The sequence below is a fragment of the Ambystoma mexicanum genome, chromosome 13 (genome assembly GCF_040938575.1).
Source record: "Ambystoma mexicanum isolate Mex_15411 chromosome 13, UKY_AmexF1_1, whole genome shotgun sequence".
Lineage (NCBI taxonomy): Eukaryota > Metazoa > Chordata > Amphibia > Caudata > Ambystomatidae > Ambystoma > Ambystoma mexicanum.
Genome location: NC_090938.1, coordinates 141,713,814 through 141,732,085, shown reverse-complemented (window position 1 = coordinate 141,732,085; position 18,272 = coordinate 141,713,814). Strand labels below are relative to the sequence as shown.

Below are 18,272 nucleotides of genomic sequence, written 5' to 3'. Positions count from 1 at the left end.
AGAATTTAATATGTGGTGTTCAGTTTTGAGCAGTATATCGCTCATGGTAATGAAGGTCTTTTCTGTTGGGCAAACCATACTGCTCAATACACAGATGCCAAATGTGTTCTGTTTTTTCATAGGCTTTTCAAATTTCAGATTTTAATATCTACGACCCATCATGGATTTGACAGCCTCATCATTTTTTGGCACTTTCTTAAGAGGCAGCGTTTCGTGATTTTACAGATTTGAAAAGCCTACTGCTCTAATCTGGTGTGTATCCTTAGATGGCCGTTAATCCTATTAATGCTTATGAAATGCGTTTGATTTTTCAATTTGAATACTTCCATTGGAACATCCTATACATTTGGATGTTGTCATGGGATTGTACATTACATGGCCAGCAACCATTTTTGCTAGAGTAAATATGGAAATGCTGAGCTAGCAAATGGTGGTCCTGTTTATTCCCATCCTGGTATTGAGAAAGTTTGAACCATACTGAATTACAATTCTTAGACTTTGCACAAACGTGATTCTTCCTTAGACAGTTGAAATTTTATGAAACTTATCCTGGTGGATGCACATTAATATTAAACTTCAATGTGTTACCACTCTATTGAAGTGCAAATCATATTAATTTGCTACTAATCAACTAATGAGTCATTGTAGATCTAAAAAAGTCATTTAAGATTAATTCATGTTTCAGTTTAAGTGGAATTGGCGTGAAAGATTTCACTGTCAGTTAAACTGGTATTAATTATTTAGTTCATTGTTGAAGATCAATGTCTATAATGGATGTAGGTCTGTGAGCCATATTGCATTCTGTGTTTGTCTAGTTCAGACTGGTATACGACTTAATTAGCCATGTCCTTCTCTTTCTTCCATTCCCTCCCACCAAAGATATTGATGTGCACATAAAGGATAACCGGGGACTCACATCGCTGGACATTATGAAGGAGGTGCCTTCGCAAAAGAGTCAGCAGATTGCTGCCCTTATCCAAGGTAAGATGGCAGCGGGATGATCAATGAGATGTAGAAGTTGCTCACCGTCCCTGGACGCAACAGATGGACGTTTGTCCGTTTGCAAGAGGGTCTTCAGGTGTGTGTTGCCGGGGAATAGCAAGCATTCATATGCCCACTTCTAGTGCTAGGACATGTTCATCGCTGATGAGACCTCTTTACCATAAATAATATTGAAAAGACATGTCCTGTATCCAGATCTCCCAATCCGAGCTTTGCGTGAAGAACCAAGTCCACACCTCCCACAAGCTTTCTATAATGGGAGCATGACAGACCCACAATTTACCGATATTGCAAGTTTTAGGTTTGTTCTATCAGGACATGCCATGTTTATTTTATGTTTGTGGGCGTTGTGTACAGGGTTGCATGCACAAAGAATACAACTCGTCATAGTGTCTGGAAGAGAAGGGCGGTTTGGGGGAAAAGGATGGGGAGTGCACTCAAAAGATGGAGCAAATGTGTGGACTTTTGTCACATGCTGTCTTTGCAGCTGCAGTAGGGGGGACACAAGGATCTCCATTTACCCAAAATGGTGGCTGTACTTTTTCAGGCCCTGAACAAGGTGACTTTTCCTTTCTGATGTCTTCTACCTTTCTGGGTGGGGGAGGATTCTCTGGACCCTTTCGTCTTTGCCTGGCTTCCTAAGGAAAGCCTGCAAACGGTCTCAGAGTGACTGGCAGTACAGGAAGTGGGGGAGGTGACAAACCCCCTTGTCCTTTGTCCTGCATTGTGGCGGACTGAAACCAGTTCAAGCTGCGAGGCTGGCTGGTCCCATTGAACAACTGCTCCCCAAGTTTGAAGGGTGCATGGGTCATGATTGGGGGACTCAGCTGGTGTTCCTGGATACATTCTGAAGTCTTGGAGCTGAAACTGTCAACCACAGGAACAGAAAATCCAGAAGAACAAAGGACGCTGTCCAAGCAACTTTTAGCGACTTCCTGAGCCTGCTGAGTAACCGCTGCTGTTCCAACCTCCACTTCTAAGCGATAGGGAAGATCTGAATACAACTTCTTCCTCCCTTGTACCGGTGGACCTATCCAGGTGCAAGACTAACTACAATTTGTGGCATCCCTAGAAGAGCTGTGACCTCCACGGCCTGCATTTCACCGATACCCGGTGACCTATGCTGCATTGCTGTGCATAGTGTGAGAAACCTGAAGGTGTCTGTCTGACTAGTGCCCAGGGATCTGTCATCCAGGCAGCCAGAACATGACCATCACTATTGGATCCAGTTCCTGGGGGTGGACAAGTGAGTGATGGGTCGTCCTCGGGGAGTAGGACACTGACGGGTGAGACTCGGTATACCCCTTCTTATGACATCTTTCCCCAACCTACCACGTAGGATACGCAAACGCTTTATCCCCCTCCTTTCTGATGCGAACACTTCCTCATATCATGAAGGACAACGGACTAACACCCAAGCCATTTACCTGACATGTCCCAACACAAGGGTCAGGTAAAGTCAGGCAATTGACCAGAATCACATACACCTGACAGCCCTTTCCTTTCCCCACAGGATAAAAGGTGGAGCACGAGAGCACAATACGAGCAAGGCAGACCGCACGTATAGAGAGCGAACTCAGCACTGCAGTTCAAGAGGAGGAGAAAGACGGAGCAAACCGAGAGAGTGACGAGGAGAGAAGCGACCTTGCCCTTTCCGATAAAGGCCCGTAAAACCTCAGCAGAGGGAATCGTAAGACCACGAACGATAGCCAGCGGGTGTTGCAGCAACTGTCAACGGTACATGTGACCGCTCCTCCGCTGATAACCACGCCGGGATGAGCTGCCTGTCTCCGTGGTACCATCCTTGACTCCAGAAAGAAGAAAAGCCAAGCGGTTAATCACATCCAGAGAGCCGATAAGAAATCGAACTGTGTTGAAGGAAAAGTAGCAAACGTCTAATTGAACTGTGAAAGTACAAAGAACCATTGATACAAAAGGGGGAAAACCAGCAACAGAGAGTCCGGCACCATGTGGGTGCTCACTCAGGAAACTGGGCGATTACACAATTGTTTTACCAGAAGACCTTGGGAAAGGGGAGAAAGGGGGTCAAAGTGATCATACAGGGGTCCAGTAAAATCCTCTCTACAGTCAAAAGCCTTAGACCGACAGATAATTGTGAAGCTAAGGGAATTGCATCCCACCTCGTAAAAACTGATCACAAAGTTGGAAAGGGTGAACCCAAAGGAGGGATGTCCACAGTGAACTGTTTGAGAAGACATTGAGATTTGTGAATGTCAGACAAAATTGCATTGAAAGCCATAGTTAACCTGATGAAGGGAAGCTGGCACAAGAGAAGAGTCTGGGCCTGGAAGAGCGGGATCCAGGGGTGAAAAGGGATCTCCCAATGTGTATACAGAAAATAACTTTTGTTTATTTTTTTTTTTAAACCTAGCAGGTCCTCGAAGGCCAGACACTTTTTGTAGAAAGAGACTTAACCACTGAAGGCCCCGATTGCTGAGGATGGAACTGTTGGCTCGTGCTGGGAAAACTTGAGTGTGTGCAGTGTTCCAGAATCCTACCTTGTCCCGTGCTAAAAACATGGGGAAGGGAGACCCTGACTACCGAAACCTGAATTATTTGTGAACACTTCCTTCTTTCTTAAGAACATTATCCCACACTTTTGTATTTAGCGTAAGGATTGGCAATAGGTTTTTCTTAGTATAGGCCTTTTTATTTGACAAAGACACCACTAGGACTGCCTTATTTTTCTTTGGTCGAAGCTTGTTCCCATCTTAGATTTAGGTTTAGAATAGGTGTTTTTCCAACCTACCTATACAATTTAATAAACACCCTTGAACTTTATTGGCCGATTTACCATCCTCTGGCTCCTTTGTCAGCCTTTTATCTATGCAAATTAACAAGGGGGTCCTCGGATCGGAGTCCCTCTGCCAGACATTAGTCCTGGTTACGAGAGACTTACCCAGAGTCTTTAGCTCACTATCTTTCACAGAGAAGAAATATCCCAAACATATCAGTCTTTGTCCTGCCCTGGGGCAGTCCAGCACCGAAATGCTGGGCAATTCTCCTCTGAACAAGAGTGCCAACAGAAACCCCAGACATGTGTTTCGGTCTGGTTGGACCTAATCAGTAGGGTGGATCTGTGCCTCTCTAAGAATAGTGAGCAAGGGGTCCACGTCTGGATTCCCCTAGTAACTTAGGGTGAGACCCAAAGTTACTTAATTCTCAGAGAGGCACAGCTCCACCTCACTGATGATACCCAACAAGGCTGAAACATGTGTATGGGGTTGCTGTTGGTACTCTTGTTCAGAGGAGAATTGCCTAGCATTTCAGTGCTGGACTGCCCCAGGGCAGGACAAAGACCGATATGTTTAGGATATTTCTTCTCTGTGAAAGATAGTGAGCTAAAGACTCTGGGTAAGTCTCTCGCAACCGGGACTAATGCCTGGCAGAGGGACTCCCAGGACCCCCCTTGTTAATTAGCCTTTTATCTATGCCATCACGCGTGACGCCTCTTGGCAGTCATTGGCCTTGCTGCACTGTGTTCACTCATAAAAGTTAATTTTGAGAGTTTTTTGTTTGCACACCTCCATCTTATGACTGTTGCGCCTGCGCCCTTTTCCATAATTTGTTTTCAAATGGACACCTTGGCTATTTGCTTGGAATTGTAAGGTTCTATTCAGTTCACTATTCAATATGCATTTATTTTGCTTCAGTTTAAGTTTCCAACACCCAGAGACTTTCAAAAACGTTCTCTCTGAGACACGCTACCACTCTGATACAAAGTATTCCTTCTCAAACTTCAACAATGGAAATTATCCTGGTCATTCACTCGCCTACCAAGTTATACCGGGTTGCTCATCTGTCAGAAACTCACTGAGCCCATAGTTAACTTTCGAGTGGGTTGTGTCCTCCAACGTATTCCTCATCTTAGATGTATTCCATCCATCCAGCTTTGCTGCTCTTCGGAAATTTTTTCGGCAGAGGGCGCCGTGCATCGATGTCGTCGAGTCGATGGTCCCTCGAAGGACTCCGTCGAGGGTGACGTCATCGGGTGTATAAGTAGCACGTGCGGCGCCCGTTGGCCTCAGTTCCGTTTTTCTGCCGTTACGTTGCTTCGGACATTCGGCGCGCCTAGAGTTCTGTAAAGAATATATATAAACGAGAAGAAAATATGTCCTCGTCATCGACACCGACCACGACCCCGAGATCGGGTTTCAAGAAATGCAAGTCGTGCGGCTCAAAAATGTCGATCACGGACCCGCAGCGCAAGTGTTTGTGGTGCCTCGGAGAAGGCCACGACATGGAGGCCTGTTCAAAGTGTCAGGCAATGACTGGGAAGGCCTTGCGAGAAAGGAGAGGAAAGCTACAGGTAGGTCAGAAGGATCGAAAAGCCTCTAGCGTCGAGTCGAGACCCCATGAGGAGAAATCTCCTAGACGCGAAAGGCATCGATCTAGATCCCGAAGCGATTCTCATCGCTCGTCGTCTTAGTAAAAAAAATTGAAGAAAAGACGCCACAGGTCTCCCTCCACCTCGTTGTCAGATGAGTCTCCGAAAAAAATGAAATGCCCCACGAAACATTCATCTTCCGAAGAGTGGCAAGCATTCAGGTTCAAAATGATGGAGGTGTTTGAGAAGGAGAAGCCTCGGTCCGCGCCGCCTTTGGAAGCCGGCCGGAAGCGTCATCGCTCCGACACTCGCACGCCCTCGAGCCCGGGTGATCGTAAAAAGTATAGGGAACCTTCCAGGACGCCGAGCGATAAACGCTCGAGTCGAGTCGACCGCTCGAGGTCACCGACGCCGCCCGAGTCCTGTCACACCTCGAAGGGAAAATCGTCGAAGACTGCCTCGAAGCAGACCCTGTCGATGACCACTATGTCGTCGACGCCGAAACCCAAAGGCTCCAACCAAGCCAGGGCAGCCAGAAAAAGAGAAGGAGACAAACATGTCATTTCTTCAGAGCCTGGTACTACACCTCTTCCTCCTCCTCTTCCAGAGGTTTTCAAGCCTCTCCCTAGGAAGGAGTTTTTCAAATCCTTGACCTCAATTTTTGAGGAACAGGAGAGATCCGAGGAGGAAAATGTACCTTTTGGATTGGAATATGGCACCCCAAATGTCCCAGAATGCTTGATCTTGGAGGAAAGCAGAATGAGGGATTTGGTGGAGCCTTTACATAATGCAAGTGCCATTGACACTTCTCCTGAGAATGACTTTGGTAGACCAGATCCAGGAGAGCATGCCAGTCCATCTTACCGTCAGTTAATGACCAAGGTGCTAGATTACTTGGGATGGGCTAGACCCACCAGCCCAATTCGTCCAAGACGATTTAAGACATATTGGACCATGGTCCCACTGAAGACACAGTACTACCTTTTCATGTAGCCTTACAAAACAGGGTGGCCAAGAATTGGGAAACTCTGGATTCTATTCCTCTGGTAAATAAGTCCCTCGCATCAAAATACCGCCCAGCCAGTAGCAACCACGGCTATCTGTCAAAACATCCAACTCCCGAGAGTCTGGTCATACAGGCAGCCACAGCTTCCAACAAACTTGCGTACCCGTCTATCCCTCCAGACAGGGACGATAAGCGTGTGGATGGTTGGGCACGGAAGGTATTTTCAGCCGGGAGCATGGCATTAAAATCTGCCAACTCCACATGTGCCTTGAAAAATTTTTCGTACACTCTGTGGGAGTGCATCGCAATGGCGGTGGAGCACATACCAGAAGGGGAAGAAAGGGAAGGTTGCCTAGCCATCGTTGGAGATGGAAAGGAGGCCGTGCAGGAATCGCCTTCTGAACATGCCTTTTGATGGGTCTCACCTTTTTGGCAACAAGGCTGACGAGAGCCTTGAGAGGTTGCAGACCTCAAAAGCAGCGGCCAAATCTTTAGGAGCTGCTATTAGGCAACCTCGGCCTTTTCGTGTGCAAGGGCTATCATGGAGGGGACGATCCTATCGTTATTACACTTCATATGGAAAGACGAGAGGAATGGCCAGTCAAAGGGGCCAAAGAAAGGCCACTCGTGGTGGACGAGGAAAATGTGCTAAGCCAGCTCCAGCTGCAGCCTCTTTGCCATCAGCGGCTGAACATCCGCCACAAAACCACTTTGAGGACTTGCACCACAAAACACATGTAGGAGGCAGGCTGTCGCTGCATCTGCAAGAATGGCGAGCCATTACTTGAGATGTTTGGGCTCAAGAAATAATAGCCCAAGTCTACTGCCTTCCTTTTCTAAAGCAACCTCCAAGCAATCCACCAGGGAGACACCCGTTGAAGTTTTCAAACCCGCTCCTCCAGCAGGAAGTTCTAACCCTACTGGAGAAAGGTGCTATAGTACCAGTACCTGCAGCGGAGAGAAACAAGGGATGGTACTCCCCGTATTTTTTTATCCTCAAAAAGGACGGAGGACTGAGACCCATCTTGGACTTAAGAAACTTGAACAAGTTCCCCAGGAAGGACAAGTTCAAGATGGTTACCCTTTCTCACATCCTTCAGGCCCTTCAACTCCAGGACTGGTTGGTGTCATTGGACCTCCAGGATGCTTATTTTCATGTGCCGATTCATCTCAAACACAGAAAATACCTGAGGTTCGTAGTTGGCGACTCAGCCTATCAGTTTCGAGGTCTGCCATTCGGGTTGACCTCCGCCCCGAGGGTCTTCAAGTTAATGGTAGTGGTGGCAGCGCACTTCAGGAGAGGGGGGATTCATGTCTACCCCTATCTGGATGATTGGTTGGTCAGAGCGCGCTCTGCCGAGCAAGCACTGAATCATCTGAAAGTCACCTGCCACTTCCTCCACAAACTGGGCTTCTCCCTCAATTTCAAGAAGTCTCAAATGACGCCTTCCCAACAGCTTCAGTACATAGGAGCTGTACTAGACACATCCTTGGGAAATAGCTCGCCTCCCAAGACGAGGGCTCAAGACATTCTTCAGATGGTTTCCAAATTCCAAAATGCCCAAAATCTCCAGGCTTACGACTTTTTAAGGTTGCTCGGCCTCATGGCATCCTGCATCTTTCTGGTGCCAGAGGCACGTTTGAGGATGAGATCCCTTCAATGGGCCCTAAAGACTCAGTGGTCCCAGTTCTCGGGTCAAATGACGGATCTTCTTCAGATTCCGAACAAGGTCAGACAAGACCTTCTATGGTAGACCTGTACAGAGAACATCCTCAAAGGAGAACCTTTTTGGCAACCATGGCCGGAGATCACATTAGTGACGGACGCCTCACTCCTGGGGTGGGGAGCTCATGCCAACGATTTGACAATCAACGGTCGTTGGTCTCCATCGGAGTCCAAACTACATATTAACCTTTAAGAGCTGAGGGCAATCAGACTAGCGTTGAAGGCCTTCCTGCCATCTGTCAGGGGAAAGAATGTCCTGATAATGACGGACAACACAGTGGCCATGCACTACTTAAACAAGAGGAGGTGTGGGGGTCACTACCCCTGTGCAGAGAGGCAATGCAGCTCTGGTATTGGGCGATTCAGGAGGGAATCTCTAACGGCAATTCATCTAGCCGGGGAAGAGAATACGACGACAGATGCTCTAAGCAGGCAGAGCACGGTGTCCCAAGAATGGGAACTGGCTCAGGAAGTCATTCAAGAGATCTTCACCCTTTGCGGAACCCCTCAGGTAGACCTATTCGCAACCAGCACCAACCGTAAATGCGAAGGGTATTGCTCAAGGGAATTTCCCCGGAGAGGAGCCCTGGGGGACACGTTCATGGTGGATTGTAATTTCCCACTATTGTACGCGTTCCCTCCGATTCCCGTCATTCCTCAGGTCATCAGGAGGCTGAGACGCTTCGGGAACCGCATGATCCTAATTGCCCCGGATTGGGCCAGGAGAACGTGGTATCTGGACCTCCTAGATATGTCCATCTGTCCTCCAGTACGTCTTCCTCAGAGAGAGAACCTTCTCTCTCAAATGGAAGGTCAGGTTCTCCACCCAGAGGTCAGAACACTCAACCTTCATGCTTGGTATCTGAAAGGCTGAGATACAGGGATTGGAACCTTCCAGATGATGTTGTGGAGGTGTTGCTTTCGGCAAGAAGGCCAGCAACACGGTCTCTATACCGTTGCCGTTGGAAAAAGTGTTGCAACTGGTGCAGGGAAAAGAATGTCGATCCTTTTCTATGTTCTATTCTGGAAGTACTATCTTTCCTTCTGACCCTAGCACATAGAGGTCTGAATATCGGCACAATAAAAGATTATCTTGCAGCGCTTTCGATTTTCAAGCGCTCATCGGAAGAATGCTCCTACTTCAAAATTCCTTTGATAACATATTTCTTAAAAGGTCTCACTAATGTGTTTCTTCCTCACCCATTTCAAGTACCGATTTGGGATCTAAATTTAGTCCTAAAATTCTTAATGTGTGCCCCTTTTGAGCCTATGCACACGTGTCCATTAAGATTACCAACATGGAAAACGGCCTTTTTAGTTGCTCTAACATCGGCAAGAAGTGTGAGCAAATTGCAGGCACTGTCTTCTGGGCCACCCTATACTGTGTTCCATAAGGACAGGGTTGTGTTGAGGGTTAAACCATAATTTTTACCAAAAGTAATATCTGATTTTCATTTAAGTCAGAAAATTGTTTTACCCTTATTCTATCCTCCACCTCATCCTTCTAAGGAGGAAGAAAGATTACACAGACTTGATCCAAAAAGAGCTTTAAGCTTTTACATCTCTAGACTTTCTAGGCTTAGAGTCGAAAACCAGTTGTTTATAGGCTAAACAGGAAGGAAACTGGGTCAATCGGTAACAAAACAGACAATTTCACGCTGGATTGTACTTTGCATTTCAGAATGCTACAGACTAGCACAAAAAGACCCACCAGAAGGGTTGAGGGCTCATTCCACCAGAGGCATCGCCTCTTCCACGGCCCTTCAGAGGTGTCCCAATAAGGTCCATTTGCGAAGCAGCAACTTGATCTTCACTTCACACCTTCTCAAAATTCTATAGCCTGGATGCTTCCCAGTCTAGGGAGCTGACTTTTGAAAAGCAGTGCTTTATTCCGCCATCTAAAGGCATTGATAAAAAAAAAAAATCTGACCCCTCCTCCAGAGAAAGTAACAAAATACTGCTTTGGGAGTCTATCTAAGATGAGGAATACGTTGGGGGACACAATCCACTCGAAGAACAAGTTACTTCCCAACTGGTAACTTTCGATTGGATGTTCCTCCAACGTATTCCTCATCGCCCTCCCAACCTACACCTCTGTAGATTTTTTTCGGGTTATTGCCATCACAAATCTCGCAAGGCTGATACCTGTCTGCCGGCACAGTCTACACAGTACAAGATCACAGGCTAAAAAGGGGGAAAAACAGAACTGAGGCCAACCGGCGCCACGCGTGCTACTTATACACCCGATGACGTCACCCTCGACGGAGGCCTTCGAGGGACCATCGACTCGTCGACATCGACGCACTGCGCCCTCTGCCGAACAAATTTCCAAAGAGCAGCAAAGCTGGATAGAATACATCTAAGATGAGGAATACGTTGAACATCCAATCGAAAGAACGTTACCTGTTATTAAGTAACTTGTTCTTCACAGCAACGTGCAGCACACAAACTTCTATGTCTGATATTAGTGGTCCAATACTGCCCCTCAGACACTCCTGTGTCAGCTCGCCAACACAGGACAATGAGCACTTTTGTTTGAAGGGAACGGGACGCCTCTCCACTTGACTCCCTTCTCTGTCTACTCCAAAGAGCCCCAACTTCCTCACCACGATTTGTGAGACAACCTCTCTGCAGTCCCCAGCGTCTCCGCGTTCTGCAAATGCAGGCTGACTCACAGCAGTTCCCTCTAATAGCTCACCTCCACTCAAACAAGGCCCCCTGCTGGTCTCCCCCAAACAGGCCTCCCTGTAGCTCCCTGTGGTGTTCTCTCCCTCTCATTTTATACACATGCAACCCTTTAACAGGTTGCAGGTGTGCTTTCTCAATTGAGCTGGGGACATGCCTGACCTTCACAACACTTTGCAGGCATTTTCCTCGTCCCAGTACTAAAGCGGTGAAGTGCCATTGTTTTCATCACTCTTAGTCGCCTCTTCCTCGTCTCGTAAATGATATGGCATTTATAATGTGCCTATACGCAAGTGTTTCGAGGCACGACGAGGCAAGGGGGGGGGGGAGAAAGAGGGAAGACAGACAACAATTCTGCTAGTCCAGGTGTCATTGAGATCGCGCAAGTGCATGGGGAGGCGAGAGGACAGTGCAGTACATGGAATAAGACCATAATAAAAAATAAATAAATGTACGGCCAGCAGGTGGCAAGTGAAAGGGTGAGTGCAGATATCCAGTGTCAAGTGCTGGAAGTGGGACCGTAGGGATACAGAAAAGTCCCCCAGTGCAGGGGTTGCCAGGAAGGCAGTGCAGGAGTGCGACTGGCGGGGGAGTGGCCTGGGCCTGAAATCAGAGGGTGGCGAGGTAACCAGTGCAGTTTCAGTGTCAGCCAGGTAATCAGCAAGGGAGAGGAGGAGAAAAAGCGGACGCAAAGAGAAAGGTTTTGAGGTGCTTCCAGAACCGAAGATGATTCTCCTCAAATTTCAGCAAGGCTGTTCCAGAGGGAGACCCCAGCCTAAGAAAGAGATCAACCACCAACTCGTTGCTTGGAGATGTGACTGGCCCTGAGGGAGTTGGAGGCAGATGAGCGAAGAGCCCGAGAAGGAAGGTATTTAGGAAGAGAGAGTTGAAGGTATTGAGGCCCGAGGCCCCAGAAGGCCTTGTGGATGATGCAGAGGGTTTTGAACTTAATCCTTGCAGCCACTGGGAGCCAGTGCAAAGATTTCAGTCCTGGAGAGATACGATCCCTGGGCTTGAGGCCAAGGACCAGTCTCGCAGTCCTGTTCTGGATAAGTTGCAGAGGGCGGAGAGTAGAAGCAGGCAGATTAAGAAAGAGGCTTTGGAATAGTCCAGCCTGGATAGAACCAGAGCTCTGGATACAGTGAGCTTCTGGTGGAAGGAGAGGAAAGGAACAATACCTCTGAGGAGGTGTAGCTGGTAGTGTGACTTCTTAGAGACATCAGAGATCTGAGGAGAGAAGGAGAGTGTAGAGTCGAAGATGACCCTGAGATTTCTTGCCTTGCAGGTGGGAGCAGGAAGGGGGCCAAGAGAGGCTGGCCAGAGAGCTACAGGAAAGGAGGGAGTAGGTGTGCCGATGAGGAGAATCTCAGTCTTACTGGCATTAAGGCAGAGGTCATTGGCGGCACACCACTCCTGGATAGCAGACAGTCAGAGATGAGGGAAGTAGAGGAGGAGGCCGAGGGTAGCCTGAAGATAAGCTGTGTCATATCTGTGTAACACTGGACGTTGGGGCAGAGAGAAGCTATGCGTTGGGCCAAGAGTGCCAGGTATTGGTTGAACAGCCAGGGAGAGAGGTTAGACCCCTGGGGGACACCACATGTAGAGAAAAAGATAGCAGAGAGGAAGGACCATCACATGATGGGAAATGGCTTACAGTAACCCATGAAGGTCGGTTAATGGTTAGGTTGTTCGTCAATAGGGAAAGAGGGATAACATGTCTCGCTAGTTTGCACCCCACTCCCAATCCCCAAGGACCCTCCATCCAGGTGATCCTCCCTCATATCTCCACCCCCAGGGTCGGGGATCCAAGAGCAAAAGGGATCATGGGGGTATAGGAGTGAGAATACTCTCTGGGTTCTCACAGTGGGCATACTCCTAAGCCTGCAGTGACTCAAGCCAGTACCCCAAAGTCCCCTCACCAAAGACTAGAAGTGAGGAGTCTTCTGCCATGACAATCCTCTTCCACCCACGCCTGAAAAAGGCGCCAACAAGCCAGAACCGCGAAGATCTTTTGCTGGGCATCTGTTTGCACGAGAGCTGTCGCCAGATCCACCCAAGTCAATTTCTTTTCGTCAAGTTCACAAAACCTGTGACCGGTCTGCTGTTGCCTCCGTGCTGGATCAGTCCTGCAGCAACTGTCTCTTCACTTAAAGGTACTACCCTGCTTCTGGTAAAACGTACCTGCAGTCTGCTTGTTTGATCCAGGGGGCTGCAGATGGCCTTTATCTGGCATCCCTCCAGCCCCCCATGAGGTTACATTGGGGTGGACCACCCATTGTCCCCTAAACCTGCCTTAGGACATTGGTCCTTAGGGCAACCCTTCAAGGAAACCTCTTTATTTCCAGGACTTGTGAAACCTAATGTTTACTTGCCTGCAAAACCAAGAAGAGAGCCTTTTGGGCTTAACATTGTGAGACTTGTTGGACTCTTTAAGACGTGATGGAGCAAAATCACTAAACTTTATAAGAGTTTGGAAAAGTTTACATAAATGGTTCAGATGGTTTTACTATGTGATTTGTTTCTAGAACAGCTATTCTAAGGTGACTAGAACTGTGGATTAGTGCCCAAATAATATTGCCAGTGTTCTTCTGTTTAACTGTTATAGTACTCGCTGGACTTGAAAGTTACAACAATGTGCCTCCTGTTTATTTTCTTTTTTTATTAGGGTTCTTTTGGTTACATAAACCTTTCAACACAATAATGCAAATAAATATGAACTGATTTTAAATGCAGCTCATTTACATCTCTAAAACATTACTCTACATACATCATAGCTATACATTATAAAATAACGAAACGTTTATAAAATCGCTGAATCAAAGGGATTCGTACTGTAAAATGCATACCTTTTTTAATACATTTACATAATTCTTAGGTCATCAGTTCATAACAACCAAACACCAACATTTAAAAAAAAAGCAAAAACAAAAATAAGTACATTCACTTCTCCAAGATTAAAATTATTTCATGTACTTCTCCACATTTTAGTAAAGAAGATGATACAGCCCTCATGGGTTTCGGACATAAAAATTGCCCAAAGCACAGCGAGGAAATATGTGCATCAAGCCGTGATGCCCTGAGTGGAGAATCACAAAAATAATCCAAAGCTATACATTTGGAAAGAAGGTGCTGAACTGATTCCACCATTGGCCCGCCATAAAATTGACGGTGTGCCTTTTGAAATTTTTTTTAACATGCTTTATTTTTTTTTCAGCATCAACCAAGAACTTATAATAAAGCAAAACAGCTCGCAGTTTGTTTTGATGCCAATTTATCCTCCCACCCCTCCTCCCTACCGTCCCCTCCCACTTCCCAACTCCCGCAACTTAACAATGGTGGTATATTCCGGTGCCCAGTCATAATTCTGAGAATCTGACCAACAATACATATTTGCGTTCAGGGTTAAGCGCAATGGTTAGAAGTTCAGAGTGTCCAATACAGTGTCCAAGTTCATTCCCATACGGGATCACAGCACCGAGACATTTTTGAGGATGGTTGATATGTGGCATTGATTGTCTTTCAGGTATGAATTGGTGAAAAAGGAGCCAGACTTTCACGTAGTTCTGATATTTACTTATTGCTAACGCGCACACTTTTTCCATAGCCAAAATGACCCATAATCTGCCCCACCACATGCCCAGTATCGGTCCTTGTTCCAATTTCCAGTTGTATGACAACGTGATTTGCGCGGACGCTAACCTGTGGGTGATCAGAGTTGCTCTTGCTCCAGTGGCCCCATATAAGCCTTCCGCTACTGCCCCCAGCAGGACCTCCTTTGGACACATTGGTAACTGTATTCCCAGAAATTCTTTAATGTGACCTAAAATTTCGTTCCAGAAACTTTAAGTCTTTGGGCACGTCCACTGCATGTGTTCCATATCTCCCACTTGCCCACATCCCCTCCAGCACTTGGGATGTCCGGGTTCGTCTTGTGAAGTCTCAGTGGGGTCATATACCATCTCATGTATATTTTATATGCTGACTCCTTGATTATGGAGCCATCTCAAGCTTTTTCTGGGCCCTCCCCCCAAATTTGCCCCCAATCTGCCTCTGATATAGACGTACCCAGGTCTTGTTTCCAACTTCTCATGTATGGCAATTTATCCTCCATTACAGCCCCATCTTGTATTATCTGGAAATGCCCTTTCTTGGAGTCCCTTCCTTCATTGTAAGTTCCAGGCCCACCGGTTCTCTACCAACTACCTCTCTGCACTCTTTAGATGTGATCCAATGTCTAATTTGTACATAGTGGAATCTTTCACTTTCAGGAAGGGAGAATCTACCTTTATACGTCTCAAACTGCATGGGAACCCCGTCTTCAAAAAAGTCCTTTAGTGATAAAGTGGTGCGCCCCTCCAAGTTTGCCCAAAACCCTGGGACCATGCTCAGAGAAAACTCACTATTGTGACTCAATTGGGTAAGGGGCCCTTCACAGGGCTGAGCTTCCGCACTCCCGGCGCTTTATCCCAGTAACGAAGTGTGTTTCTTGTGTAGGCGAGCAGGCATCCGCCTGCTTCTCTTGCTTTAGGCTTTAGAAACCTCAGATACCCCAGTTGAACGCTTGTAGGCTGTTGTCCCAGCTCACACCCTCCCTCTCTCAGCTTCCTGTGAGGACCAGTGCAGCATGGATGCCGATGGGTAACGGGACATCTCAGGGACCCCCAACCCCCATTCCCGGGCCTCTGAACAGGATTCTTCCGGCCACCCAAGGTCTCTGAACCCCCACCCCCCAGACGAATTGTGATATCTTTCTGAAGCCGTATTATGCGTTTGAAGGGGATCCATAATGGTAGCGCACTCACCACAAATAAGAATCTAGGGAGAAGCGTCATTTTGACCGCCGTTATTCTTGCAAACCCAGAGAATTCCTGCAGGTGCCACCTTTTTAGGTCCTCCCTAAGGCTTGGGGGTCAACTTTACTCCCAGATATTGCAGGTGCTCCTTTTCCCACAACAATTGGTAAACCCGGCTCCACCCCAAGATCCAGCACCCTCGGCATTGTATCCCCCATGTCTCTTAAGAACAGTAGCACATCATTGTCATATAATGCCACTTTGTGTTCTGACCCCTTTACTACCACTCCCCTTGTTGGATCCGACCTAATCGCGTGCCCCAACGGGTCCATGACCATGGCAAAAACTAACGGGAGAGTGGGCATCCCTGTCTAGTGCCCCTGCGTATAGCTATGGACTTGGATTTCTTCCCGTTCATATAGAGTTTCATGGAGGGGGTCTGAAAATTCACCAAAACAATCAGCATAAAGATTTCACCACACCCCAAGTGATCCAGTGTAAGTTTAAAGGAATAGTGCACTCAAAAATGGTATTGTCCCGATCGTTCGGGCATGTGGTTTTAAGCAAACTGATAGATCGTAAAAACATTTCCTATGCACCTTACCTTTGTTTTCTGCACTTTTAAACATTTGAAATCAACCAGCGGGGCGCAGCCATCTTGTGCTAATCTTATCCGTGGATTGATCGCCCTAGGTTCAAGTGCTCCTGTGGCACTAAATCATATCACCCGCCCCTAAAGCTGACATCACTAGACGCGTATGGCCCATTTCACAACGCAAATGCACGTCTTGGGTCAACGTTCTCTGTGCGCCAGATAATGACTTGTCTCCATGGACATGGCAGGATGCCTCTTTCCTCAATGAGTATAAACGGACCGTTTCTCATGAGACAACATCAGAGTTGCTTTTTCAATCATTTCATTGTTTTTTTGTATATCTTGTGACTAGTTTCTGCTGTGTTCAGCTATCTTCGTTGCTCAGAGCCCCTGCAAACAGATACTTATGCAAGCATTACTATCGATTTTAATATTGTTGTATAATGGCAACAATACAGCCCTACCAGTATGAGCCAGAGTATTCCGAGACGGAATTACTTGATGGTGAAAGATGCGGAAACGAGGGGGCATCAGACGGCAGTTGGGAAGAGGAATCGATGGATCCTGAGCCAGAGCCTAGTCGTATGGAACACGTTTTCACCTGTTGTACCTGCAATCGGTGCAAGGTCATGCCAACTGAGGAGGAGAACTGCTGCTGCAGAGAACTCTGGATGCTTGGCATACATATCGGAAGAAGACACATTGCCGCTATGCGTTACCGAGCTGCATGACTTCCGGGGAGCCAGTCTCACAAGGTCTGTGTTGAGGATTATGATGATGCTTATGCATGAACTTTGCAACAGTTTGCCCTTGCAATCCAAGTAACGAGTAAGTGTACTCTAGATGTGATGTCACTTTGACCACTGAGGCCACTAACATTTCTTGTTTGTCTCCCTGATTGTCGTAACTTTGATCTATCACTGCCAAATGAATGTAGTCTGCCAATTGAATACATTTCTCGTGCTTTAGGGGAAATCAGAGTGTTCATTATGTGTCTTTTACGTTCAACTAAGAAACAATATTTCTCTGTGCCCTAAAGGTTATGGATTGCATGGGTGTTCACTTTTGTAATGTTTCTACACTTCAAAGCCCGAGTTGATTGATCCATGAAGTAACATTTGTACAGGCAACTTTGCCATGGGATACAGGGTGCATTTTCAAGTAAGATTTGTACACTTATCAGGTTCATATAAATACTGTATGTATGTTTCTCTTCCACATGTGGTACAGGCTGGTGGCCGACCGTTCATTTACATGATGGCTTTATGGGAGGCTTGGATTTCGCGTTCGTGTAATACCCACCTGTGTTGGCGCCATTTGCGCCAAATTCCCCAGTGACAGCAGACAGTACAGGGGATTTTCCCACACCGTGCTGCAACCCGAAGTATACAATGTGTAGTATTTGTGCCATCAACATCAGCAACAAAAGAAAATACAAAAGAGCTTTTATGAATAGTTTCAATTTTTCAGTGAATCAAGGACACGCTCACTTGTCTATGAGGGACATGAAAGAATGGTTGGTGCCCTTTTACATTCACCTCCTCTGCAACAATCAATCCCCCCTCCATTATTAATGTCAGTTCGCACCTGTGGCTGTGTGCTCTGAAGGGGGCTGGCAGGGTGCCAAACACCATGTACACTTCAAAGGTATCTTCCGCACATGGCTCATTGTACACATGGCTTCCCCGGACCCAGTGTCTCCAGGCTCCCCTGACACAGACCGTGCCCCTACAATCTACATTAGTGTGTCTTCCTTCAGCAGTGTTCTGGCCCTTTCCTGCATGCCTCTTGCCCATCCACCTCCTCCTCCACTATCCATGATAGTTCACACCTGTGGCCGTGCGCTCCCGAAGGGGGCTGGCAGGGTGGGAGCGGCAAAGATGCCAAACACCATGTACACTTCAAAGGGATCTTCCGCACAGGAGCCATTGTACACATGGCATACCCAGACCCAGTGTCTCCAGGCTCCCCTGAAGCAGTCCCTGCCAGAAACATGTCATACATTCACATACACACCCACTTTTCTAATCCTTTATAAACCCCTTGATATTTATCTGGAGAAAATCTGAGTGTTGGAAGTCAACTCTTGATCGTGCTACCTGTTCTCCTGTTACTAA

At 47.1% G+C, this 18,272-nt stretch overlaps 1 protein-coding gene across 9 annotated transcripts in view; it reads left to right on the top strand.

The window, feature by feature from the left end:
* The window catches only part of ANKS1A (ankyrin repeat and sterile alpha motif domain containing 1A), an 855,968-nt gene that overhangs the window by 279,051 nt on the left and 558,645 nt on the right, over positions 1–18,272 (top strand). For all 9 annotated transcript variants that reach the window (XM_069633488.1, XM_069633494.1, XM_069633490.1 and 6 more), the window contains one exon: positions 880–981. In XM_069633488.1, coding sequence (XP_069489589.1) covers positions 880–981 — 102 coding nt within the window. The remainder of the gene's footprint in view (positions 1–879; positions 982–18,272) is intronic.